This window comes from Malaclemys terrapin, chromosome 14 (assembly GCF_027887155.1).
Source record: "Malaclemys terrapin pileata isolate rMalTer1 chromosome 14, rMalTer1.hap1, whole genome shotgun sequence".
Lineage (NCBI taxonomy): Eukaryota > Metazoa > Chordata > Testudines > Emydidae > Malaclemys > Malaclemys terrapin.
The window spans coordinates 39,002,647-39,026,326 of NC_071518.1; the positions used below are offsets into that span (position 1 = coordinate 39,002,647).

The following is a 23,680-nucleotide window of genomic DNA, read 5'->3' on the forward strand; positions in this document are numbered from 1 at the left end:
TGTGAGACTGGCATTGTGAGAGTCAGCAACACTGGGCCTCAAACCCCCTGAAAACAATGGGAGATGGTGGAAAACCGGTGGGTTTCTCTGAACAAGAACACCGCTCACTAGTCCCTGCTGACGACGAAACATTCAGTTATGAAGAATAACAGCAAAAAATGACCATTAATCATATTTTTGCCCCAGACTACCCGAATCTGGACAGCCAATCAGCACCCGTCACACGGAGTACCCAAAGCCATCTGTGGCTGGCCACACGGCGTAGCCTGTCCATCACACACAGATCTGGCTGTGCTGATCCAGCTTCTAGGCTCGACCAGAGCCAGATCCCAGCGGAAGCTACAGCTGGTCCAGAGCGCTGCGGCTCGTCTGTTCACTAATAGGTTCCTAGGAACACATCACCCCAATTCACTGCTCCCTACGCAGGCTCCCCAGTGACCGGACTCACCTTCATGTTCGCTGCCCAAGTACTAGCCCCACTGCCTGACAGACACCTCGCTTTCCACCGCCAGAGCCCTCCCCAGTGGCTGAGCTCCAGCGGAGAAACCTCCAGGAGGCTGAACGTTCCCAAGAGGCCACCCACCCTCCACCCCCTGTCTGTACCCTGGGGGGCAGATTCCCCCCTTCCTGGCCTCACCCCAGAATGTAGAGTTGGCTAAACTTAAACTCTGGATGCCAGAAAGCACAGAAATCAGGCACACACCATCCTGCATCTGTGTGGGGACTCCTGCATCCATGCGGGCAACTCTTCCTTAGCTGTTCTTGGGAGCGAACGGTTGCAGGGGCACTGGTGTGTTTGTATCAGGGGGGTAGCCGTGTTAGTCTGAATCTGTAAAAAGCAACAGAGGGTCCTGTGGCACCTTTAAGACTAACAGAAGTATTAGTGTGTGTTTGTATTGGTGTGTTTGTGTTTCTACCGTCTCTGACCTTGGTGTGCCCGTGTCCCTGCCCCCTCTCTTGTCTGTGTCACTAGATGCTGGCTGGAGCTGAGTGACTGCCATCAGCTGTCGCAGGGGTTCTCTGGAGCCTCTCTCACAGCAGGATGTGGTTTGCTGTCACCGTGGTTTGATTTGTTTGGTCGCCATTCCTGCAGCTGCTGTGCAGTGCGTGTGCCACGTGACGTGAGGCGCTGCACAGAGCGGGCCCAGGCCTGCTCTGCGGGTATTTCTGCAGTCCAGTAACGCTGGCCAGGGCTCTCTATCATGCCTTTTTATGAGAGCCACTCCTGCTTTGCCATTAGACTGGTTGTGATGCAGGGAGCGCGTGATCTGTTCCGTTCTGCTGAGGCTACAAACTGTGCACATTCCCAACAGGCAAACAGCCTCGGGGGGTCCACACTAGGCAAGCGCAGCTGTGCTGCACGCAGAGCAGGATGCAGCTGTGTGTAGCGGAAGGGATCTGTCTCCCAATAACCCGAACGGCGATCAGCCGTCAGCAGGGAGACGTGATCTCCCACTGTACAGCACTCCACACCTAGCCGGAGCAGGTATTTCGTGCATCACGAGTAACTCCTCTTGCTGATTTGCAAGGAATTCATTGCAGAGACTGCACTGGCTTATGAAGTCGCTCTCCTCACTGCTCACGTTGGGCCAATACAGGGCTCTCCCTAGCCTTGCTTCAGTACAACTAAGTCTGGAGTGAGCATTTCGGGATGCAGGTCTTTAGGCATAGGGGCCAACTCTGTGGGTGCTCCGGGGCTCAAACACCCACCACAAAAATAAATAAACCAGAGCTGTTCAGCACCCACGAGCCACCAGTAGGTGGCAGGAGCATGTACATGGCACACAGTGAAACTGAAAGGTGGAAAACACCCACCTGCAAAAACAAAAGTCAATGTCTGTGTCTTTAGGCATTTTGACCCTACTGCCTTTCTAGGGAGCGCCATTTGCTACTCCGAGTTCTTCTCTGGCTGACCAATATTCACGAATACAGTACTAAGTGGCTTCTCTTCTTTCTTGTAGTGCCATCCTGACACAGTGGCTTGCTGGAAGTGCACTGTCTGCAGATAGGTCTCTGTGTCTGCAGAAGCCCCTGGGCTGTACTTGGCCGAGGTGTTCAGATTCCTGATGAAACTCCTCCTCTTGGCGTACTGGGAGGATTTCATATTCAAGGGAGTCAGCACCATTGTCTGTTGTGTTCCTGCTGCTCCAGATGGACAGTCTGCACCAACCATCACACACCCCGTTTGTATGGTGCATGCATGAGATGGTTTGGATTGAACAGGGGTGGGACTAGATGACCTCCTGAGGTCCCTTCCAACCCTGATATTCTGTGATTCTATGACGTGCTTTGGCAGATGTTCTGGAGCTGATAACAGCTTTTGGAAGATGGGCTCTATAGGTCTGTGGCCTGTGCCCACATGGCTTAGATCACAGCCCAGGAGGGACTGGTCAGACTTAGTGCATACAAAACCAATGGCTAGGCTTTCCTTGTCTGTGTGAGCAGAGTTTGGCTCTGGTACAAACAGTGTCCTAGTCGCAAAGGCTAGACTGGCCATCTTGTAATAACGCCTCTCCCAATCCATGTTCACTGCATCCCACGTGATAGTTACAGGTTCCTTTGCATCATACTCTTGCAGGACCAGTTGGCTAATCACTACCTTTTGGAGCTGTTCGAAATTCCCAACACCATCTAGCATTTTCATTGATCAGTCTCCTTGTGGATTCCCTGAGCAGGGAGGTGTGTCAGGTACTCGGACAGATCATTAGCAAATCCCCCAGAGCTGTGTGTGTCTTGCACATTGTGTGCACAGGGCACGTCCAGAACTGCTCAACCCTTCCCTCTCCTGGCAGGAGTCCGATGCACAGCACAGCTGACAGGCAGTCTCACGTGTTTCTTATTCGGTGTGGGATTCACATAGGGCACTCTGTTGTATCAGGTTAGGATCATGATCAGGAGCGTCTGCACAACCAAATGCTCAAGTGCAAATACACCAACCCCTCTAGTCCCATTAGTGCTGCATGGCAACATCTTGGGCACACTTCTGGGAAAGAGAAATGCCAAATGGCATCTGCAGTCATCTCTGCCTGCCAGAACAAGCCCAGAAAGTCACCCGAGTTTTCTTCAGCAAGTTTTACCTGCCTGAAACCACCTTTGGCACCTAAACCAGAACACACCTTAACTTTGTGAGTCTGGGCAGGATCTCTTCATCTATTGGTAAGGGGTAATGGAACATTGGAGAGCTTTGCAGAGGGGGAAGGGGTCAATACGTACACAGAAGAGACCTGTTTTTTAATAGCTACCATATTGCTGTGCCTGTCTGTTGGTCAAAAGAAGAACAGGAGTACTTGTGGCACCTTAGAGACTAACAAATTTATTAGAGCATAAGCTTTCGTGGACTACAGCCCACTTCTTCGGATGCATATAGAATGGAACATATAATGAGGAGATATATATACACACATACAGAGAGCATAAACAGGTGGGAGTTGTCTTACCAACTCTGAGAGGCCAATTAATTAAGAGAAAAAAAAAAACACTTTTGAAGTGATAATCAAGCTAGCCGAGTACAGACAGTGTGATAAGAAGTGTGAGAGTACTTACAAGGGGAGATAGAGTCAACGTTTGTAATGGCTCAGCCATTCCCAGTCCTTATTCAAACCGGAGTTGATTGTGTCTAGTTTGCATATCAATTCTAGCTCTGCAGTCTCTCTTTGGAGTCTGTTTTTGAAGTTTTTCTGTTGTAATATAGCCACCCGCAGGTCTGTCACTGAATGACCAGACAGGTTAAAGTGTTCTCCCACTGGTTTTTGAGTATTTTGATTCCTGATGTCAGATTTGTGTCCATTAATTCTTTTGCGTAGAGACTGTCCGGTTTGGCCAATGTACATGGCAGAGGGGCATTGCTGGCACATGATGGCATATATCACATTGGTAGATGTGCAGGTGAACGAGCCCCTGATGGTATGGCTGATGTGATTAGGTCCTATGATGATGTCACTTGAATAGATATGTGGACAGAGTTGGCATCGGGGTTTGTTACAAGGATAGGTTCCTGGGTTAGTGGTTTTGTTCAGTGATGTGTGGTTGCTGGTGAGTATTTGCTTTAGGTTGGGGGGTTGTCTGTAAGCGAGGACAGGTCTGTCTCCCAAGATCTGTGAGAGTAAAGGATCATCTTTCAGGATAGGTTGTAGATCTCTGATGATGCGCTGGAGAGGTTTTAGTTGGGGGCTGAAGATGACAGCTAGTGGTGTTCTGTTATTTTCTTTGTTGGGCCTGTCTTGTAGGAGGTGACTTCTGGGTACTCGTCTGGCTCTGTCAATCTGTTTTTTCACTTCAGCAGGTGGGTATTGTAGTTTTAAGAATGCTTGATAGAGATCTTGTAGGTGCTGGTCTCTATCCGAGGGATTGGAGCAAATGCGGTTATATCTTAGAGCTTGGCTGTAGACAATGGATCGTGTGGTGTGTCCTGGATGGAAGCTGGAGGCATGTAGGTAAGTGTAGCGGTCAGTAGGTTTCCGGTATAGGGTGGTATTGATGTGACCATCGCTTATTAGCACAGTAGTGTCCAGGAAATGGACCGCTTGTGTGGATTGATCTAGGCTGAGGTTGATGGTGGGATGGAAATTATTGAAATCATGGTGAAATTCCTCAAGGGCTTCTTTTCCATGGGTCCAGATGATTAATTAATTAATTAATTGGCCTCTCAGAGTTGGTAAGACAACTCCCACCTGTTTATGCTCTCTGTATGTGTGTATATATATCTCCTCATTATATGTTCCATTCTATATGCATCCGAAGAAGTGGGCTGTAGTCCACGAAAGCTTATGCTCTAATAAATTTGTTAGTCTCTAAGGTGCCACAAGTACTCCTGTTCTTCTTTTTGCTGATACAGACTAACACGGCTGTTACTCTGAAACTTGTCTGTTGGTCGTGTAACCTTTTTCAGAACTCCCATCTCCACGAGCTTGTCAATATGTTTTAAGTTTCTTCTTCAAAGGAATCACTACTCTGCCAGGTGGCTTTTGTAGCAGTTTCACCCCAGGGTTGATTTCCAAGTGATGTTCTCCAGGAAGGTATCCACACCCTTGAAAACCATCCCCAGATGGACTGTGCTCTTTGTCTCCTTGGGAGAGGCCTGTGGCTGGAACGGTCCACCGCGTCGTGTGTCAGTCCATCATCCGCCACCTGCAAAAGCCCCTATTTTCCACTCGATTCTGCTGAGCACAGAGGTGCTTGTGGCATTTCAGCGATTTCAGTCTAGTTCAGGGGTAGGCAACCGATGGCTGATTTTCAGTGGCACTCACACTGCCCGGGTCCTGGCCACCCGTCCGGGGGGCTCTGCATTTTCATTTAATTTTAAATGAGGCTTCTTAAACATTTTAAAAACCTTATTTACTTTACATACAACAATTGTTTAATTATATATTATAGATTTGGAGAAAGAGACCTTCTAAAAACGTTAAAATGTATTACTGGCACGCGAAACCTTAAATTAGAGTGAATAAATGAAGACTCGGCCCACCACTTCTGAAAGGTTGCCGACCCCTGCTCTAGTTTGTGGTGCTTGCCCTTGTCTGGACCTGTCAGTTCGAGCTGCTTGGAGATTTTCTGATTGAACAGATGCTGGCTGGAGAACGCTGGCTCGTCCAACCCAACATTTCTCATGAAAACAAGTTGGATTCAACGAACTTTTTCTGACTCCCAGGCAGGATCCCAACAGAACCTGGCTGGCTGCAGGGGAGCCAGGGACCGCAAGGTTCTAGGGGCCTTGGCTCCAGGGCAGCCCCCCTCTTTTCCGGCTCCTGGCTGTGGAGTTGGGAGCCTAGCAGCCCTGCGAGCCCCTGCAGCAGGGAGACTGGAAGCCCAGGGATCCCCAACTCTAGCTGGGGTTCAGCTCCTGGCTCTGCCGCAGGGAGTCTAGAAACCTTGGGGACTCTCGGGGCTTCCTGTCATGGAGGCTGAAAGTCCTGGGATGGGCTCCCAGCAACTGAGCCTCTGGGGCAGCCAGACCCCAGGCTTCCAGACTCCTGGCCCCTTGCTCTCTGGGCTGCCTGCCTGGCATCCAGGGGCATCCAGACGCGGTGCCGCTGCTCAGTGAAACTGACGCTCTTGAATGTGAAGGACAATGTCACTCAGCGGCGGCCCGTCCCCGGGGAGCGATCGGAGCCGCGGCCAGCCCGGGTCAGGCGCTGCGCGGATCTGTGCCGCGCCAGGCGCAGCGAGACAGACCCCCCGCCTCCTGCTCTGCGCAGCTCCGCGGCAGGGGCGGGCTCAGCTCTGCCCAGCCCGGGACTCCGCCGCCGCGGGCAGCTCGGAGGCGGCTCCCGCAGAGCGCCCGGCTCCAGCCCGGCCCTGTGCGCGCAGGGCCCCCCGGCCCCTTTAAGAGCCGCCGCCCGCCCGGTCCCGACGTCAGCGCGGGGACCCTGCCCAGCCTGCGGCGCGGGGCGCAGCCCGACCCGCCTGGGAGCCGGGTAAGTCGGGGGCTGCGCGGCCTGGGCCCCGGGTCCGGCAGGGGCTGCTGCCAGGGGGCACCTCTGCGCGGCCGGGCCCGGGGGCAGCTCCGGCCGGGGCCTGCGCGGCTGCTCTGCCCGGTGCGCCGGGACCTGCCAGCTGCTGCGCGGCCCTCGGGCTCTGCGCGGCTGCTATTTATAGCCCCGCTCCTTGCGGACCGTGCGCGGCCGGGGCTCCCTGCAGCCGGGGAGCGGGGGGGCCATGCCACAGCCGGGGCTCCCTGCAGCCGGGGAGCGGTGGGGGGGGGACATGCCGGGGCTCCCTGCAGCCGGGGAGCGGGGGGGACATGCCGCGGCCGGGGCTCCCTGCAGCCGGGGGAGCGGGGGGGGACATGCTGGGGCTCCCTGCAGCCGGAGGACGGGGGGGACATGCCGCGGCCGGGGCTCCCTGCAGCCGGGGAGCGGGGGGGGACATGCCGCGGCCGGGGCTCCCTGCAGCCGGGGGCATGCCACAGCCGGGGGACGGGGGGGGGTTATGCCGCGGGGCTCCCTGCCAGGCTGCCCGGCCCGCAGAGCAGGAAGCGCAGGAAGGGAGCCGGCTCCATGGGGAAGCTAGGCGGGGAAGGCGAGGCTGGGAGCCCGGCTCTTGGAGCCGTGCTCGGGGTGTGTCGCAGTGTCCGGGAGCCCTGTCCTGCTGCGAGGCTGGCTGGGCACTTGCTCAGAGAGAGGCGCAGCCCCCCGGAATCGCTGCCCCCCACCCCCAGGACCCAGGTTTTCCTAGCAAGGCCCTCGCCCAGGTCCTGACCCAGCTTGGCTATGCTTGTGTGATGCATTGGGTTGCTGACCCATGGCTGGGGGCGCCCAGGGCCCAGCCTGTCGGTCAGCCCATCCCAGAGGGTGCTGTGCCCTTGCCCTCCCCCTTAGAAGAACCCGGCCTGATTCCTGCCATGGGAGAGCCGCACTGCAGCCAGTGCTGGAGACGGAAATCGGCTGGCGGATGCCAGGAAGTCCCCCTCCCAGCAGCGTGTGCCGTGTGTACCAACACAATGCGCACAGGGAGCCCGCCAGCCAAACATGGGCACGCTGCCAGCCCGAGGAGCTGTGCTTGTTCTGCACTAGTGTCTCAGGGCGGCAGGCCCAACCCCACGCCTTGTTCCCAGGGCACGGCCCCCAGGCGATGCCCCTCCCATCCTGGGGAACCCCAGTTCCCTGACATGCAGCTGTAATGCCAGGGGTGGGTCAGAGCCCCAAGGCAGCGAGGGATTTCCACAGCCCCCTCCCCTCTGTCTGCGGGGTTACCCTGTGCTGGGCTCACTCCCCTTCATCTCCCAGTGACCCCAGAACCCCAAGTGACCCAGGCTGTGCCCAGGTGATGGCCATTGACAACAGCTATGGCTCAGGGTACCAATCAACTGGCCACATCCCCCACCTGCTAACCACTGGCTTCCAAGCGTAGGCCCTGGCCCTGTGAACACCCCCTGCTTAGTATGAAAGCCCTGGCTGGGATGATTTAGTTGGGGATTGGTCCTGCTTTGAGCAGGGGGTTGGACTAGATGACCTCCTGAGGTCCCTTCCAACCCTGATATTCTATGATGCCGGCCCTTGCTGTTGGCAGCCTGGCGTGACCTGTCTGGCACCAAGGTGCTCACTGCCTTTAGCCCTCAGTCTGAAACCACCTAGCTGCCCTGCACACCGAGGGGCCTGGCAGGACTGAGGGGTGTCAGCAGAGCTGTGAGCGTACATGAGGAGGGCATGGCTGGAGTAATGGGGGGGCTGCAGGTCGGGATTGAGGGGCATTGACCGGGGAGTGGGGGGCTAGGACTAAGAATAGTTGGGGTGGAATTAGGGGGATCCAAAGCGCTAGGATTGTGGGCAGAGCTGGGGGTGGGGGGCCCACTGCCAGGGTAGTAGGGGAGCTGCAGGTTGGCAGTGAGGGGCAGCGGCAGAGCTGCCACCCCCTGCCCCTCTGCTGCCAAAGGTCGCTCGCGCCAGTGGTTTGTTTTGGGAAAATATTGAAAGCCCCCAACCCTCACCGGTGTGACCAGGAATTGGAACCACGCGAACTGGGCCCCCTGCCCCCCGGGACAGCCTGCTGGAGCAAGAACATGCCTGGGTGCCTGGGTAGGGAAGCTCCTTTAAACACCCCACTCCATTGTAACCTGCAAAGGGGGAAGCTTCTTCTGCACACACACCCCTCCCCCAGTGGCACTGGGCCAGCACTGTGGCTCCCATAAATCAGTAACACCCCCATGGGGGGGCTGGGGCTGCCCCCCCGGCTTGGTGGGGAAGTCTCTGGGCTGACATGTTGTGCGGGTGCTGGAGACCCCATCCCAGCATGGCTACATGTACAGACTACTGGCTGGGGAGCTTGGGGCAGTTATAGGCTCAGCCCAGAGGGGAGAGGAGGCCCCGGCTCTGGGGGTCAAGGTGTGACCCCATAGGAACCCAGAGCAAGAACTCAGGCCTGGTCCAAGCTGGGCAGCAGCCCAATGCCCACAGCATGGGGGCACCTGGCCACATGCCATCCTGCACAGGCCATGGGCATGAGCACACAACGCACAGTCAACCTGTGGAACTCCTTGCCAGGGGATGTTGTGAAAGCCAGAAGTATGGGTTCAAAAAAGAACTAGATCAGGTCATGGAAGACAGGTCCAGCAATGGCTATTAGCCTAGATGATCTGGGACACAACCCTGTGCTCTGGGAGTTCCTCAACCTCTGACTGCCAGATGCTGGGACTGGGTGACAGGGGATGGGTCACTTGATGATTCCCTGTTCTGTTCATTCCCTCTGGGCACCTGGCATTGGCCGCTGTCAGTAGACAGGACACTGGGCTGGATGGACCCTTGGTCTGACCCAGTATGACCATTCTTATGGCCCCGGACAGCTCCTTGCACTGTGAGAGTCAGCGACCCGTGGCGTGTGTGAAGGAGAGCTGGGCTTTGTCTGGGCAAGTGTAGGCCAAGGGGGTGGCGTCCCTTTGCTCAGGGCACTCTGGGGTGTGGGACTGCGCACATGGATGGGTGTGGGGCTGGAAAGGTCAGGGTTCCCCCTGTGCAGGGCAGGGAGTGTGCCTGGTGTCCCCTGTGCTCAGTGGCTTCTCTATTGTGCCCAGCCTCCCTGATGCCCGGCCCCCTGTGACGCTCTGGTGCAGCCATGGCGGGGGCCAAGGGCTGCTACGAAGGGAAGATCGCCGGCCTGTACGACCTGGAGCGCACGCTGGGCAAGGGCCACTTCGCCGTGGTCAAGCTGGCGCGGCACGTCTTCACGGGGGAGAAGGTGGCGGTGAAGGTGATCGACAAGAGCAAACTGGACGTGAGCGCTGCGGGGCAGCTGCTGCAGGAGGTGCGCTGCATGAAGCTGGTGCAGCATCCCAACGTTGTGCGGCTCTACGAGGTCATCGACACCCACTCCAAGCTCTACCTCATCCTGGAGCTGGGGGACGGCGGCGACATGTTCGACCACATCATGCGGCATGACGGCGGGCTGGCCGAGGGGCGCGCCAAGCACTACTTTGCCCAGATCGTCCACGCCATCTCCTACTGCCACAAGCTGCACGTGGTGCACCGCGACCTCAAGCCCGAGAACGTGGTCTTCTTCCGGGAGCAGGGCGTGGTCAAGCTCACCGACTTTGGCTTCAGCAACCGCTTCCAGCCCGGCAAGATGCTCACCACCAGCTGCGGCTCGCTGGCCTACTCAGCACCCGAGATCCTGCTGGGGGATGAGTATGACGCCCCAGCCGTTGGTAAGTGACCAGGGCCGCCCGCTTCTGGCTCCTGCCGGGTTGTTTGGGCGAGGCTGGCACAGCCCGGAGCGCTGAGCGGGCACGTCTGTGAGCGTTGGTGATGGGAGGCTGGGGATAGGTCCTGCATTCTCATTACCAATGTGTGTATAAGGCTCCGGTCAGCCTGAGACCTGAGCATCTCATGCATGTTTATGGACATTCCCTCCCAATGTCCCTGCGAGGCGGGGGCAGGGGGAATGGGGGGGCCTGAGGCATGCAGAGGCTAATATAGCATGGGCAACAAGGGAGGAATTAGAGATTGGCTATGATTGGTGTCACTCAGCCCTGTGGGAGGAGTCACACGGCAGGGATGTTGATGTCACTGGATACACCCTGGTCAGGAAGGACAGAGTGAGCCGAAGGGGTGTGGCCTGGACATCACAGATCCTGCCCCCTGCACTAGTGACTGACAGCTCAGTTCAGAGGGACAAGAGTATTAACTAGGTCAGTGTATTAATGACGTGTCACAAGGCAGGATACTGGGTGGCGTCTGTTACAGAGACCAGTCGGACAAGGGAGCAGGATGAGCAGCTGCTTAAACATCCATCCCTAATGTGTAGAAAGAAAGACGCTGTTATGGGGGGGGGGAATTTCATTGTCCGGGGGAGACATGCTGGAGCTTTCGTGCTGCCTCTAGTAAGATATGCTTGAAAGGGTCTAAAAATTATAGATGACTTTGTAACCCAAGAATTCTTACAACCAACTTGGGGGTCGTTCCTCATACAGATGAATTAAGCATAGAATTAAATTGGATGGTTGCCTAGGTGTAAGCGATCATGACTTAATGTTATTGGCTAGGTGCAGACCGAATGTAGTCCCATCCAGGAAACTATAATATATATATATATATATATATATATATATATATATATATATATATATATACTTGGTTCTTTAAAAGGGCCAACTTCCCAAAACTGAAAACAATCATGAGCAAAACAGAGTAGGAGGAGATATTTGAATATGCAAATATGAATGATTGGGAGTTTCTAAAAATTATAGCTGATAATTTTCAGACTCAAAAGGTATTGCAACCAACTTGGGATGGTTCTGTATCTGACTTTCATTCTGACAGGTAAAGAATTGATCACTGAATTAAAAATTAGCAGTTGCCTAGGTGCAAATGATCATGATCTAATTTAATCTATTATGTTCAAGCAGAAACTAGTCTTCTCCAGGAATGTATGTACTTAGTGCTTGAAATGGCCAGTTTCCACAAACTGAAAATAATCATGAGCAAAACTGAGTGAGAAGAAAAATTGGAACAGAACATGAACAGTAATTGGGAGCTGTTAAATAATTTACTAGATGCCTAAAAAAACCACAATCCCAAAATCATGAAAGAAGGCTTCTTCAGATTAAAAACAAAAACAAAAAAACAGATTAAAAGGGTGAAAGCAGCAATAATTATATATATAATATGGGGAAAGTTGATGCAAGTACTATAAATTAGCAGTTATGAAATGCAGACAATTGATAAGGGAAGCTAAAAGTATCAATGAAAAATCTATGGCCAGTAGGTTAAGGACAATAAAAAGGAAATGTTTACTATATCAGGAACAACAGAATTCCTGGTAGTGTCTCGGTCTGATAGTAGGTGGGGATGGTACAGTTGTCAATAATGATGCAGAAAAAGCAGGAGTGTTCAGAAAATATTTGTGTTCTGTATTTGGGAAGAAGCTGGGTGATGTATTCATGGCTCACCGGGGTAATGAATTCTTTTTATTATAGTAGTAACTAAGGAGGATGTTTCACAGCAGCTGCTAAAGTAAAACCTTTTAAACCTGCAAGACCAGATAACTTACACCTAAAAATATAAAAAGCATTAGCTGAGAAGCTGTCTGGGACACTGATGTTCACTTTCACCCAAACTTGGAATGCTGGGGAAGTTCCAGAGGACGGGAGAAAAGCTATTGTTGTGCTGATGTTTAAAAAGGGTAAATATGGTGATCTGGTAAACTACAGTTCAGTTAGCCTGACACTGATCCCAGGCTAAATCACGAGGAGGCTGATCTGGGATGCAGTTTGTAAAGAATGGCAGCATAACTAATGCCAGTCAACATGGTTTTATGGAGGCTAGGTCTTGCCAAACCAAGTTGACATTTTTGTTTCTTGATGAGATCACAAGTTTGGTTGATCAGTAACTGTATACAACTGAATTGGGCTTCTGTAAAGCATTTGACTTAGTTCCACATGATTAAAAAATTAGCACTCTTCAAAACAAGTGTAGCCCATGGTAAATAGACTAAAAACTAGCTAACTGATAGATCTGAAAACAGAACTGTGACTGGGTCTCCCAGGGATCTGATCTTGGGCCAGTGCTGCTCTATACCTTTTATCAGCCGTCTGGAAGAAAACATAAAGTCGCTGCTGGCAGAGTATGGAGATGACCGCAGATATGTGCGTGGAGGGGAAGCGCCCATGTGTTTCGCCCTTGCTGCCCTGGCACAAAGCCATGCAGGGAACCCAAGTGCCGTGGGGTGCAGCCTGGCCAGGTGCTGTTGACTATGGGGGAGGGCAGAGGGGCATGTGGCTTTGAGGCCCACTTGGTTCAGTTCTCAAAGGCTCTTATCCCATGGTATCTGAACGTTCTCCAGTCCTGCATTAAGTGACATGGCTGACCCCGATCATCACTTGGGGCTTGTTCTCTCTACATGTGCCAGGGTAGAGCTGTGCGTGCTCTGTGGGGTTTGTTTGTAAGTGTCTGGGCTGATAGCGGAGCAGCACTGGGAGCGGGAGGTCTGGGATGGCCCTGGGGGAACTGAGGCTTGGGGCTGGCCCCTGAGGAAGCTGTTTCCTCCTGGTGGTGGAGAGTCCCTGGGCCTGAGGTGCAGGAACTGTCCACCCCAGACCTCATGCTCCTTTAGATCCGCTGGGCCCAGCCATGGAGCACATGAAGACCAGGAGCAAGCCCTTGGACTCTTCGATGCGGAGTGGCGGATGGGCTGGAGAGGTGGAGTGTGACACCGGATGGGTGCCCCCGCCCCGCCCCCCCCCAGTGGGGCCTGTCGTGCCGAAGAGCCGCGGCAGAGTTCTGGGCTAGCTGGAGTGCCTAGAGCCTGGGCTGGGGTGCGGAGGGGCCGGTGGAGCTGGGCTGAGGTGACAGGGCCCCCTGACAGGTTAGGTGGAGCTGGGCTGGGCTGCAAGGGAGAGGGTCAGGGCTGGAGCTCACCATGCACTTGCCCCGCCCTGTGGCAGGAGCTGGGGGGAGGAAGCAGAGCATGGCCATGCAGGGAGGGAACAGGATGGGACGGGGTGTGTGGGGAATGCCCAGGGAGTGGGGGGTGGGGCATGGTGAGGCAGGGCGGGGCAGTTTGTAGCCCAAGCCAACCAAGCAGCGAGTATGTGGAGCCCAGTGCGGGGCTGGCTTGGGGCGGAGGAAGCTGTGCTGGCACGGGGAGGCGTGTGGTACCCAGAAGGAGCAGGAGGAGATGGTCCCAGTGTCCCTCCTGCTCCAGGCTGCAGTGCCCAGGGTGGCATTGGCCCCTTGGGCTGTTGCTTCCCTGACGCAGGGGCTGGCTCCCGCTGGCCAGGCTGGGGCGAGAGCTTGCTGCCTGCTGAGGTCGGGTTCCTGCCCTGCATGGCTGGAGGCTGCACGCAACAGGTAGCAGCTGCGAGAGGGTCAAGCTGCCCTGGCCCCTCTCCAGCTAGTAACGCCCAGTCTCACAGGTGGGGGGCCCCGCCAGCCCCACCCCCAGCAGGAGGAGTCACACAACAGGCCCCACCCCCCATGTCAATACACCCCAGCTGCTAGGGTGCCTGTCCAGAGGGGCCCTGCTGCTGCCCCTGCCTCTGGGGGGAAGGCAGCCCTGTCACCACCCCCGAGGGGGGGCCTTGTAGCATGGTGTGCCAGGGCCCCCCTTTGCTGGCTGTAACGCAGAGCCTGGCCCAGCCTTCCGGCCTCCTTGAGCTGAAGCCCTGGCAGTCGTGGGGACATCCCCAGTGTCGCCAAAAGACCTGGTCTTGACTCCCCCTCCCTTCGGGGCAGGCAGCGTTTCCCTCTAGCCCTGCCTCTGCACCATCCCTGTGCCCCTGCCCCCATCTCTGTGTGGCACGGAGGTGTGGGCTGGGCCTGGGTAGAGCCCGGCACGGCTGCTGGGGCCGCTCGGGCGTGGGGTCACTGGGCCACAGGAAGTGCTCGGGAACAGTCTGTGCTGAGCTGAGCCCGGAGGGTTATGGCAGGAAGGGCCTTTCTTGTTCCAAGGAGCCTGGCCGGGCCCTGCCCTTCCCCAGCTCTGCTGATGTACAGGGAGCCCCCTGCCCTGGCCTCTGTGTGTGTGTGTGTGGGGGGGGGGGGCAGGAGTCAGCGCTGCTGGGCCAGCAAGGGCACTGCTGCTGGGGGGATGGATGGGGGACGAGCCCTGGCACAGAACTGCACAGCCGGCTCCAGCTTGTGGGGTCCCCATCTCTATTGACCTGCGGAAATATGGGGCCAGGCTGGTGTCCATAGGGGAAACAAACAGAGCCACTTTTCACCCAAGCCAGCCCCAGGCCATTGCCTCCAGGACAGCCAGGCCCTGCCCCCCTCTCATCTTTGCATCGCACAGGAACAACCCCCTGTCCCTCCTGAGCACCTTGAATGGTAATGGAAGCTCCAGTCCCCAACAGCCCCGCAAGCTCCCCAACGGCGGGATTTGGGCCCCTCGTGCTCCTGCACAGCCACCCCCACAGCCTCTGGGGTCCAGCGCTGCACCCCACACCCCCGACTGGCACGGAGCCTCCAGCCCCAATGTCCCCCTCACAGCCCCCCCCCCCCCCCGTAGCCCCTACTGGCACAGAGCCTCCCCCCCAATGTCCCCCTCACAGCCCCCCCCCTGCAGCCCCAACTGGCACGGAGCCTCCAGCCCCAATGTCCCCCTCACAGCCCCCCACCCCTGCAGCCCCGACTGGCACGGAGCCTCCCGCCCCAATGTCCCCCTCACAGTCCTCCCTCTGGCACCCCCGACTGGCACGGAGCCTCCAGCCCCAATGTACCCCTCACAGCCCCCATCCCCGACTGGCACGGAGCCTCCCGCCCCAATGTCCCCCTCACAGCCCCCACCCCCCGCAGCCCCGACTGGCACGGAGCCTCCAGCCCCAATGTCCCCCTCACAGTCCCCACCCCCCGCAGCCCTGACTGGCACGGAGCCTCCAGCCCCAATGTCCCCCTCACAGCCCCCACCCCCCGCAGCCCCGACTGGCACGGAGCCTCCAGCCCCAATGTCCCCCTCACAGTCCCCACCCCCCGCAGCCCTGACTGGCACGGAGCCTCCAGCCCCAATGTCCCCCTCACAGTCCCCACCCCCCGCAGCCCCGACTGGCACGGAGCCTCCAGCCCCAATGTCCCCCTCACAGTCCCCACCCCCCGCAGCCCTGACTGGCACGGAGCCTCCCGCCCCAATGTCCCCCTCACAGCCCCCACCCCCCGCAGCCCCGACTGGCACGGAGCCTCCAGCCCCAATGTCCCCCTCACAGCCCCCACCCCCCGCAGCCCCGACTGGCACGGAGCCTCCAGCCCCAATGTCCCCCTCACAGCCCCCCCCGTAGCCCCTACTGGCACAGAGCCTCCCCCCCAATGTCCCCCTCACAGCCCCCCACCCCTGCAGCCCCGACTGGCACAGAACCAAACAGCACCTGGGAGGCACAGATGCCCCTGAGCAGTGCTCCAATAGTGGGTGCCAGGATCCAGCCCGTGCTCCCCTGGGGGCCTGGCCCTGTCTGTGTGTGATGCTGCTGCCCTTCCCCCACCCCACCAGGCCTCACTCCCCCACCCCCTGGCTCTCCCGCCTGCAATCCGCTTTCCCAGAGAGCCTGAGCAGCTTAAGGCCCTGAGAGGCGCTGATGTAATCCCTGCTCCTTTATCCCTTTTCCCAGCTGTGGGGCACACACATGCTGCTCTGCCCCACAGCTCCCTGGATGCTCCCCCCCAGCAGTTCCCGCTGCACGCGCCCCTGCTCAGCAAAGCCTTCCACACGCTGAGCGTGAGCAGATGCACAAATCCCAGGGCCTGGACAGCTAAGCTGCCCCCGCCCCCTGGGAGAGACAGCCCCGTGCTATAAATAACCGGTAATCGCTTCAGCTGGAGGTTGGGTTCAGTAATAGTCAGTGTCCATGGAGCAGGGGGGGACATGGGACTGAAACACGCTGGCTGGAGACAGGCACAATGCAGTTAGGTGCAATGCAGGCTTTCCTCTCACTGCTCTGTTGGTGCCCCTCAATCCCCACCCGCAGCCCCCTGCTATCCCTGCCCTGGTTCCCCCCCTCCCCAGTCCTTCCATCCTGCTTTATCCCAGTCCTGGGTTTCCCACAAAGCTGGGTTACAGAGCAGGACCTGGTCAAGGAGCAGCAAACAAAGGGCAGGAAGATATCGTTTCCTCCTGGTGAAAGGCGGCAGGAAGTGCTCCCTGGTGTCACGCTGGCACTGGTTCAGTGTTTATGTGTGATCTGAGCGGGAGGGGGAATGAAAATACAGGCGTCACTGCGTTGGTTACACGCGGGGCAGCTCCCCCCTCTCAGAGCAATGGGTTCAGGCTCTCTGCAGACCCAGGCAGCGTCACTGCATCGGTTACACTCAGGGCGGCTCCCCCCTCTCAGAGCAATGGGTTCAGGCTCTCTGCAGACCCAGGCAGCGTCACTGCATCGGTTACACTCAGGGCGGCTCCCCCCTCTCAGAGCAATGGGTTCAGGCTCTCTGCAGACCCAGGCAGCGCCACTGCATCGGTTACACTCAGGGCGGCTCCCCCCTCTCAGAGCAATGGGTTCAGGCTCTCTGCAGACCCAGGCAGCGTCACTGCATCGGTTACACTCAGGGCGGCTCCCCCCTCTCAGAGCAATGGGTTCAGGCTCTCTGCAGACCCAGGCAGCGCCACTGCATCGGTTACACTCAGGGCGGCTCCCCCCTCTCAGAGCAATGGGTTCAGGCTCTCTGCAGACCCAGGCAGCGCCACTGCATCGGTTACACTCAGGGCGGCTCCCCCCGTCAGAGTGATGGGCTCAGGCTCTCTGCAGACTCAGGCAGTGTCGGTTGCACTTGGGGTAGCTCCCTCTTTTACCCCATCAAAGTGACAGCACCGGCTCTACCCTGTGAGCAACACCACCATGCCGCTGCAAAGCCCACTCATTCTGGACTTCCTGGCTCTTCCCTTTGGGGTTTCTGGAGCAGTGCACCAGGCTGCTGCTGGTATTTCCTGGGCACCCACCTCGCCTGGCATGAGCTGGTGAGGATGGAGGCTGCAGCAGCAACTCTGCTGAAGGGCTAATTTTCCAAATGCTTTCCTATTCCTAGGAGGACTCAGATCAGTTTGGAAATGGCTCGGCCAGCTGGGGGCCTGCACATTGGGGATACAGGTCTCGAGTCTTGGCTCAAGATGCAGCTCCCTGAAAGGACCGGCTGTGACTTTGCAAAGTGCTCTGAAATTAGGGAGACCAGACAGCAAGTGTGAAAAATCGGGACGGGGGTGGGGGGTAATAGGAGCCTATATAAGAAAAAAATCCAAAATTGGGACTGTCCCTATAAAATCGGGACATCTGGTCACCCTATCTGAAATGTCCGTGCAGAGCCCGATGGACTGGGAAGCCAGCAGGGCCAGGCCAGAGACGGAGACACGTGGTCACGCAGTCGTGGCCCAGGGCTCCCAAATTCCATCTTACAATACAGCAGGCGCTGTGTGGGGCGCAAGCAGCGTGCTGGTTGGAGGGAGGCAGAGCTGAGAATGGGCAGGCTCAAACCAGGCCACGGGCCAGGGCAGGGAGCCCCTCACTGGCCCCATCACATGCTCCTCACACAACTCACCTGTGCAGGTCAGGCCTGAGACCTCTCCAGGCCTCCGGGAAGCTTCCCTCCTCCCAGGGGTTGCCTGGTTCACACCTGTTGGTACTGCAGAGATGGGGCCGCGGCTGCAGGGGAGGAGACCTGGACATGTGTGTGCCTGTGGCTGGCTCCGTCCCCCCCTGCTGGAGCCTGTGCCCCATCCCAGCTGGACACCCTTGGCCCAATGCCGCAGTGGGCTGAGCTCTCTGTGTCCTTCTCTCTGCAGACGTCTGGAGCCTGGGGGTCATCCTGTATATGCTGGTGTGCGGCCAGCCGCCCTTCCAGGAGGCCAACGACAGCGAGACGCTGACCATGATCATGGACTGCCGCTACACCATCCCGCCCCACGTGTCCTCGCAGTGTTCTGAGTATGCACCCCCAGCCTCCTCCGCCCCCTCTCCTCCGGGCTTGCCCGGGTGCCACCGTCTGCAGGGGCATGCGGGGGGCATGGGGCAGGGTGTTCACACCCCTGCACAGCCCAGCTCCGTGCCAGGGAGATCTGAGGGCTAAGGGTCAGCAGGGAAGGAGGGTGCAGATTTTTACCAGGAAGGGGAACCAGTGGAACAATCGTCCCAGAGGCGTGGTGCGTTCTCCATCTCTTGGAGAAAGACCCCCAGTCTCCACAAGAGGCCTGGAGCTCCGGGCTGCCCCAGGGAGCGCTGGGTGGGTTCTCCAGCTCAGACTTCATGGTCCCATCTGGCCTTGGAGCCTGTGGCTCTGTGCATCTCCGCCGCGGGTGCTGCTGCGGGCCTGGGGCAGCGTCTCCCGGCTGGCTTGTGACCCTGCTCCCCTCTGCTCTCTGGCAGTCTGGTCAGCCGGATGCTGCAGCGGGACCCCAAGCAGCGGGCCTCCCTAGAGCAGATTGAGACGCACCCCTGGCTGCAGGGCGTGGACCCCTCCCCAGCCAGCCGCTGCCTGCTGCCCCTGACGTCGCACAAGCGGGTGTCCGAGGAGGAACATGACATCATCATCCAGGCCATGACGTGTGGGAACATAGCGGACCGGGACGCCATCCAGGAGTGAGTGCCGGCCGGGCGGGCGGGGGCGGGGGGAGGTGTGCAGCAGGGTCGCTGCACCAATCTCCTGTCTGTGTGGTGCCCTGGGCCTGGCATCTCCTCCCCATCCCTCATGGACAGTGGGCAGGGAGCTCTGCACAGGGCTGGGCTGGAGATCAGTCACTCAGCCCAGCCCTTGCATGCAGCGATGGAGACAGAGAGGGGCAGGTCCTCTGGCACCAGCAATCCCCTCCCCCCCTCCCCCCCCCCCCCCCCGGAAAGCAGGGCAGTTGCTCTTTTGGATGTGAGAGGGCATTTCCTTCAGGGCAGGGGGCAGGCCAGGGGGTTTCCTGCAGGCTGGGGGACAGGCCAGGAGAGCGGGGGGGGGGGGGAACGACAGAAGGCAGGCAGGCTGTTTTCTACAGACTAGAGCAGCAGGGTGGGGGGTGGGGCAGAGCAGGGGGTTCCCAGCAGACTGGAGGAGCAGGGTGGGGGGCGGAGGTTCTCTGCAGATCAGGGGAGCAGTGTGGGTGCAGGGGGAGGGCAGGCCAGGCCGTTCTCTGCAGACCAAGGGGCAGTGGGGTCATGCCCGGGGCTGGGAGCTCAGTGCTCTGGTGTGCCCCATGCCATGAGCAGCCAGCATGCCGCTCGCATACGCCGCTCTTTGGTAGCGCCCAGAGCCCTGTGCTGGGGCCTGCTGGGTTCCTCCGGGGTGCGGCTCTCACCTGTGCCTTGCATCCCCCCAGGGCCCTGGAGGCTGACCGCTACAACCACATCACGGCCACGTACTTCCTGCTGGCGGAGCGGATCCTCCGGGAGAAGCAGGAGAAACAAAGCCACAAACTCAGCTTGGTCTACAACCTGGCCCAGCAGGTGCAGAACAGGTGAGCCGGCGCCCTCCGGCTGGGACAGGCCACGGCTCAGCACCAGGCCACCGCCCCGGGGGCCACCGGCACAGCCGGCCCCGCCCGCCGGCGAGGTTCCCCGCAGGCGTGCTGTGCGGGGGGAGCCCGCGGCGCTGGCACCAGAGTGCTGTGCGTGGCACCACATCCCTTCACTGGAGCTGCCCAGGGATGTGGGAAGTGTCACCTCACTGGGGCCCAAACTCTCCCTGACTCCTGTCGGGGGGGGATGGCATCCAGCCTGGCATAGAGCCGGGTGGGGGGTACCCGACACCCAGGTTTTCCTGTCCATGGCCCTGGGGATCGTGCCAGGGCCTGGGAGGCCTGGCTGGGCAGCTGTAGTACCGATCCGCTGCTGGCTCCGGCCTGCTGCACCACCACGCCCGCAGTGCCACCCAGCTGCCACAGTGATGGGCTCTTCAGGCCAAGCCCCCCCCAACCCCAGCTCTGGATCCATGCTGCGGGTAGCCCAGGGTCACTCAGTGCCCCTGCCACAGCTACTCCCGGCTGGCAGCTCCCACCCTGGGCCTGATCCTGGGCACGCTCCCCTCTCTTTCAGCGCCAACCTGTCGGACCCATTCAGCACCATGGGCGACACCCGGGACCTCTCGCCCTTCGCAGAGATGCCGGATAGACTGGCAGCGTTCTCCAGTCCCCAGCCCCGGGCTGCCGCAGAGGATTCTGGGAAAAGAGATGGCAGACCCATTTCCTTTTCTGCCCTGGGGGAAGACGACGCGCCCCCCGGCCTCCATGGAAACGAGCAGCTGGTCCGAGCCCTGCTCAGTCCCGCTCTGGCGGATGCCCCCATGGCCAAGAGCACCCCAGCCCTGCAGCAGATCTGCGAGGAGGACGAGGAGGACGAGGAAGAGGAGGGGAAGGCCAACGCAATGGGAAGGAGAAGCTCTTCGCTAAACCAAGAGCAAATGCGAGATTTCCAGAGCTCCAAGGTCTCCCTATTGTTCTGCCGTGGTGCTGTGACCCACAGCAAGGGGGAGAGGAGCCTTGGAGCCACCAAGCCAGGCCTCTTGGAGCAGGGCCCGGGGAGCAGCTGGCAGCTGCCACCTCTCAGGGGGGCGCCGAGTCCCAGGAGCGAGCCGGGTCAGCCCCGAGAGGCGACAAGCCACGGTGCAGCGCGGGAGGCCACAGACCACCTCAGCGTGAGCGTTGGGGAGAGCGCCCCCAGCCCCCTCCCTGCAGGGACGCCAGCGGCACAGGGGGACGCAGAGCTCCGGGAGGGCGGGGGAGTGGGTCTGGAGAAGGGCCAGGCTGAAGGCAGCTCGGGGCCAGAGGAGGACACCACCACAACAGAAATGGAGGATGGGGGCAGTCTGGGGCAAGTGGGCAAGGCCCTGTATCCAGGTTGCTGCGAGGGCCCCGTCGCTGGCTCTGCCGGGAGCCTCCAAGCCACTTCACGTGGGACGACAGTTCCAGACGACAAGTCCAGGAAACTTGACAGGCCCCCTGAGACAGGCTCCTCCACCAGGCCCGCGCGCCCAGCTGAGAGCCCTCACTGCGGCAGCACCGCCGGCGGCGAAACCACGGCCGACAACGTGATCAAGTTAGACCCTGCTAAAAACAAGAGCACCCACCTGAAGGACAGGCTCCTGCAGTTCCCGCTGTGCGAGAAGGCTCTGGCCTTCAAGATCAGGCCCAGCTCCAAGGAGAGCCTGCTGTCCCTGGGGCAGTTCAACTGCTGTCACGTCATCTAGACGGGGCCCGGGCAGGAAAGTGGCGGCGCACGGCCCCAGGCCAGGGGCTGCTGGCAGGTGCAGGGCTAAGGAACACCATTCTCAGTCTCTTGCTCCCACAGAGCAGCCGTTCTCCTGGCTCCCTCGGGCCGGACTCTGAGACCCAGTCCTGCCCGCTCTCCCTTCCCTCGGCCCAGGGCCCTGCCGTGGGAGCACGTTGAGCACCCGGCTCCTCCCGTGGCCATGCGCGTGGGCCGTCGGACGGCGACGGAGCGCGCTGGCCGGGCGGGAGCCACCTGGCTGGCCGGTCTCACGGAGAGCGCCCCCCCTCGCCCACCCAGGATGGCTGCCGGTGCTCTGTCAGTTCCCCCCTGCAGCAGCGCATTGGGCTCCTGCAAAATTCCTGCCTTCGTGCTGACCCGCGAGCCCCCACAAAGGTAGGTCCGACATCAGCAGCTGGCAGAGGGCAGCCGCAGGCTGGGATCCGCACACGGTCTCCAAGAAGCCCTGTCCTGTCCTAAAGACCAGCGTGGTTGCAGCTGCACGGGCCAGCAGCCGTGCTCCTCTGCTCCTGAACCAGAGTCCGGGAGTCTGACTAGAACGTGGGACCCCAGGAAGCACAGCCACCCAGATCCCCAAGGGAACGCACCGAGGGCCAGCTGCACTGCTCCTCCCTGGGGCCGGCATCTGCTGGGGCAGAATCTGGGCCAGTTACCAAAGGGTTAACAGCGGAAGCCAATGCTCCTGTTCTGGGGAGGAACCCAGCCTCCCCTCCACTGCAGCCATGCACCAGAAGCAGCCCAGGGCCAGACTTCAGCTTCCCCCAGGACCTCTTCGCACCTGCTGGCTGAAAGGATGCAGAGGGGCTGCAAAGCACCCTGGGAAATGCCTCTCCAGCTGGCCCAAAGCCATCTCCCGCTGCTGGCGTGGCTCCGGGCTAGGGCAGGGCAATCCAACACCCTGGATAGGGCCACGGTGATTGGGGCGCAAGTTAGGGTGATCCTCTGAGCTGCTCTAACCTGCTCCACTGGCCCCAGCAGCCCCAGGACACAGCCATATTCCCCCGGCATCTGCACCAGGGACTCCATCACCACCACTCCTCGGGGGCAGCAAGGTCTGCGGGAGAGCCAAAGCCAGCGCAGAGTGCCACAGAGAGCAGCGGGAGCCGTGCCCATGCCACGCACAGCCTCTTCCCCGGCGCACCGCCGGCTCCAGGGCTCCCAGCCGGGTCAGCCCGTGGCTGCCTCTGCAAGCAAAGGAAGAAAGGTGCTGATGGAATCCAAATGGCGGCACCCCAAGCCACCTGCCAGTGTGTAGCAGTGATGCCAGCGTGCTGTGCGCTGGGCTCACAGGGTGGTACAAGGGCTGGAGAAGCCCCGCCTCGCTGGGGGAGGCCTGCCAGCCCTCGATGCACCCTCTTCCTTCTCTGACAGCCAGGCTGTGCCCCTGGAGCCTGACGTCCCGCTGGTCCTGGGGACGCATTGGTCGGCTCTGTGCCCAGGCAGCCAACAGCTGCCTCAGCCCGCCTGGCTCTGCCTGGGGTGTTTTTATAACTATTAGAAATAATTTTTTAAAATAGTCTATTTTAATGGAATTTAAATAGAGATTGCTATATCCCCCTCCCCTGCCCGCCGGGGCACCGCGCCGCGCTTCCAGCCCCAGCCATGCATGGCCCCAGAAGCATTTCCCATCCCCGTACTCACCCACCCTGGAGCCAGAGGGGCCATGCCACGGCCGACAGCTCCTCTGTCTGCAAAGTGGCCCCTGCTCTGGGGCCTCACCGAGGGGGACGTGGGGGAGGGTGTATGTCATGCACGCGCACACACGTATACAATCTAATCGGTTCCCTCCAGACCCCTGTAACAATAAGCTTTCTATTTATTAGCTCTTTGTTTTCTTGCTGGCAAGAAATGAATTGTGACTAGAGTCTGAAGCCAGAGCTCGCTGCTGAGTTCTGCATAATGTGCACTGAATGGATCAGGTCCAATTGGGAAGCAAAGCAAGTCGGTCCAGTAAAATAAGCTCTTGATTTCAAAACGGCGTCTCCGTTTCCTTCGCTGGGCTGCCAGAGAGAGAGGAGCAGAAACAACCAGGATTAATGTCCTATTTTATACTGCTGCCTTCTGCCAAGC

The 23,680-nt window shown here is 58.9% G+C and overlaps 1 protein-coding gene across 1 annotated transcript; it reads left to right on the forward strand.

The window, feature by feature from the left end:
- The first annotated feature begins 5,724 nt into the window (after window positions 1-5,724).
- LOC128848884 (SNF-related serine/threonine-protein kinase-like) lies at window positions 5,725-23,579 on the forward strand. Its single transcript, XM_054049132.1, has 6 exons — window positions 5,725-6,413; window positions 9,506-10,135; window positions 18,190-18,331; window positions 18,770-18,982; window positions 19,705-19,842; window positions 20,420-23,579. Exons 2-6 carry the CDS (start codon window positions 9,547-9,549, stop codon window positions 21,567-21,569), a joined length of 2,232 nt encoding a protein of 743 aa, XP_053905107.1. The 5' UTR covers window positions 5,725-6,413; window positions 9,506-9,546; the 3' UTR covers window positions 21,570-23,579.
- Window positions 23,580-23,680: the final 101 nt, after the last annotated feature.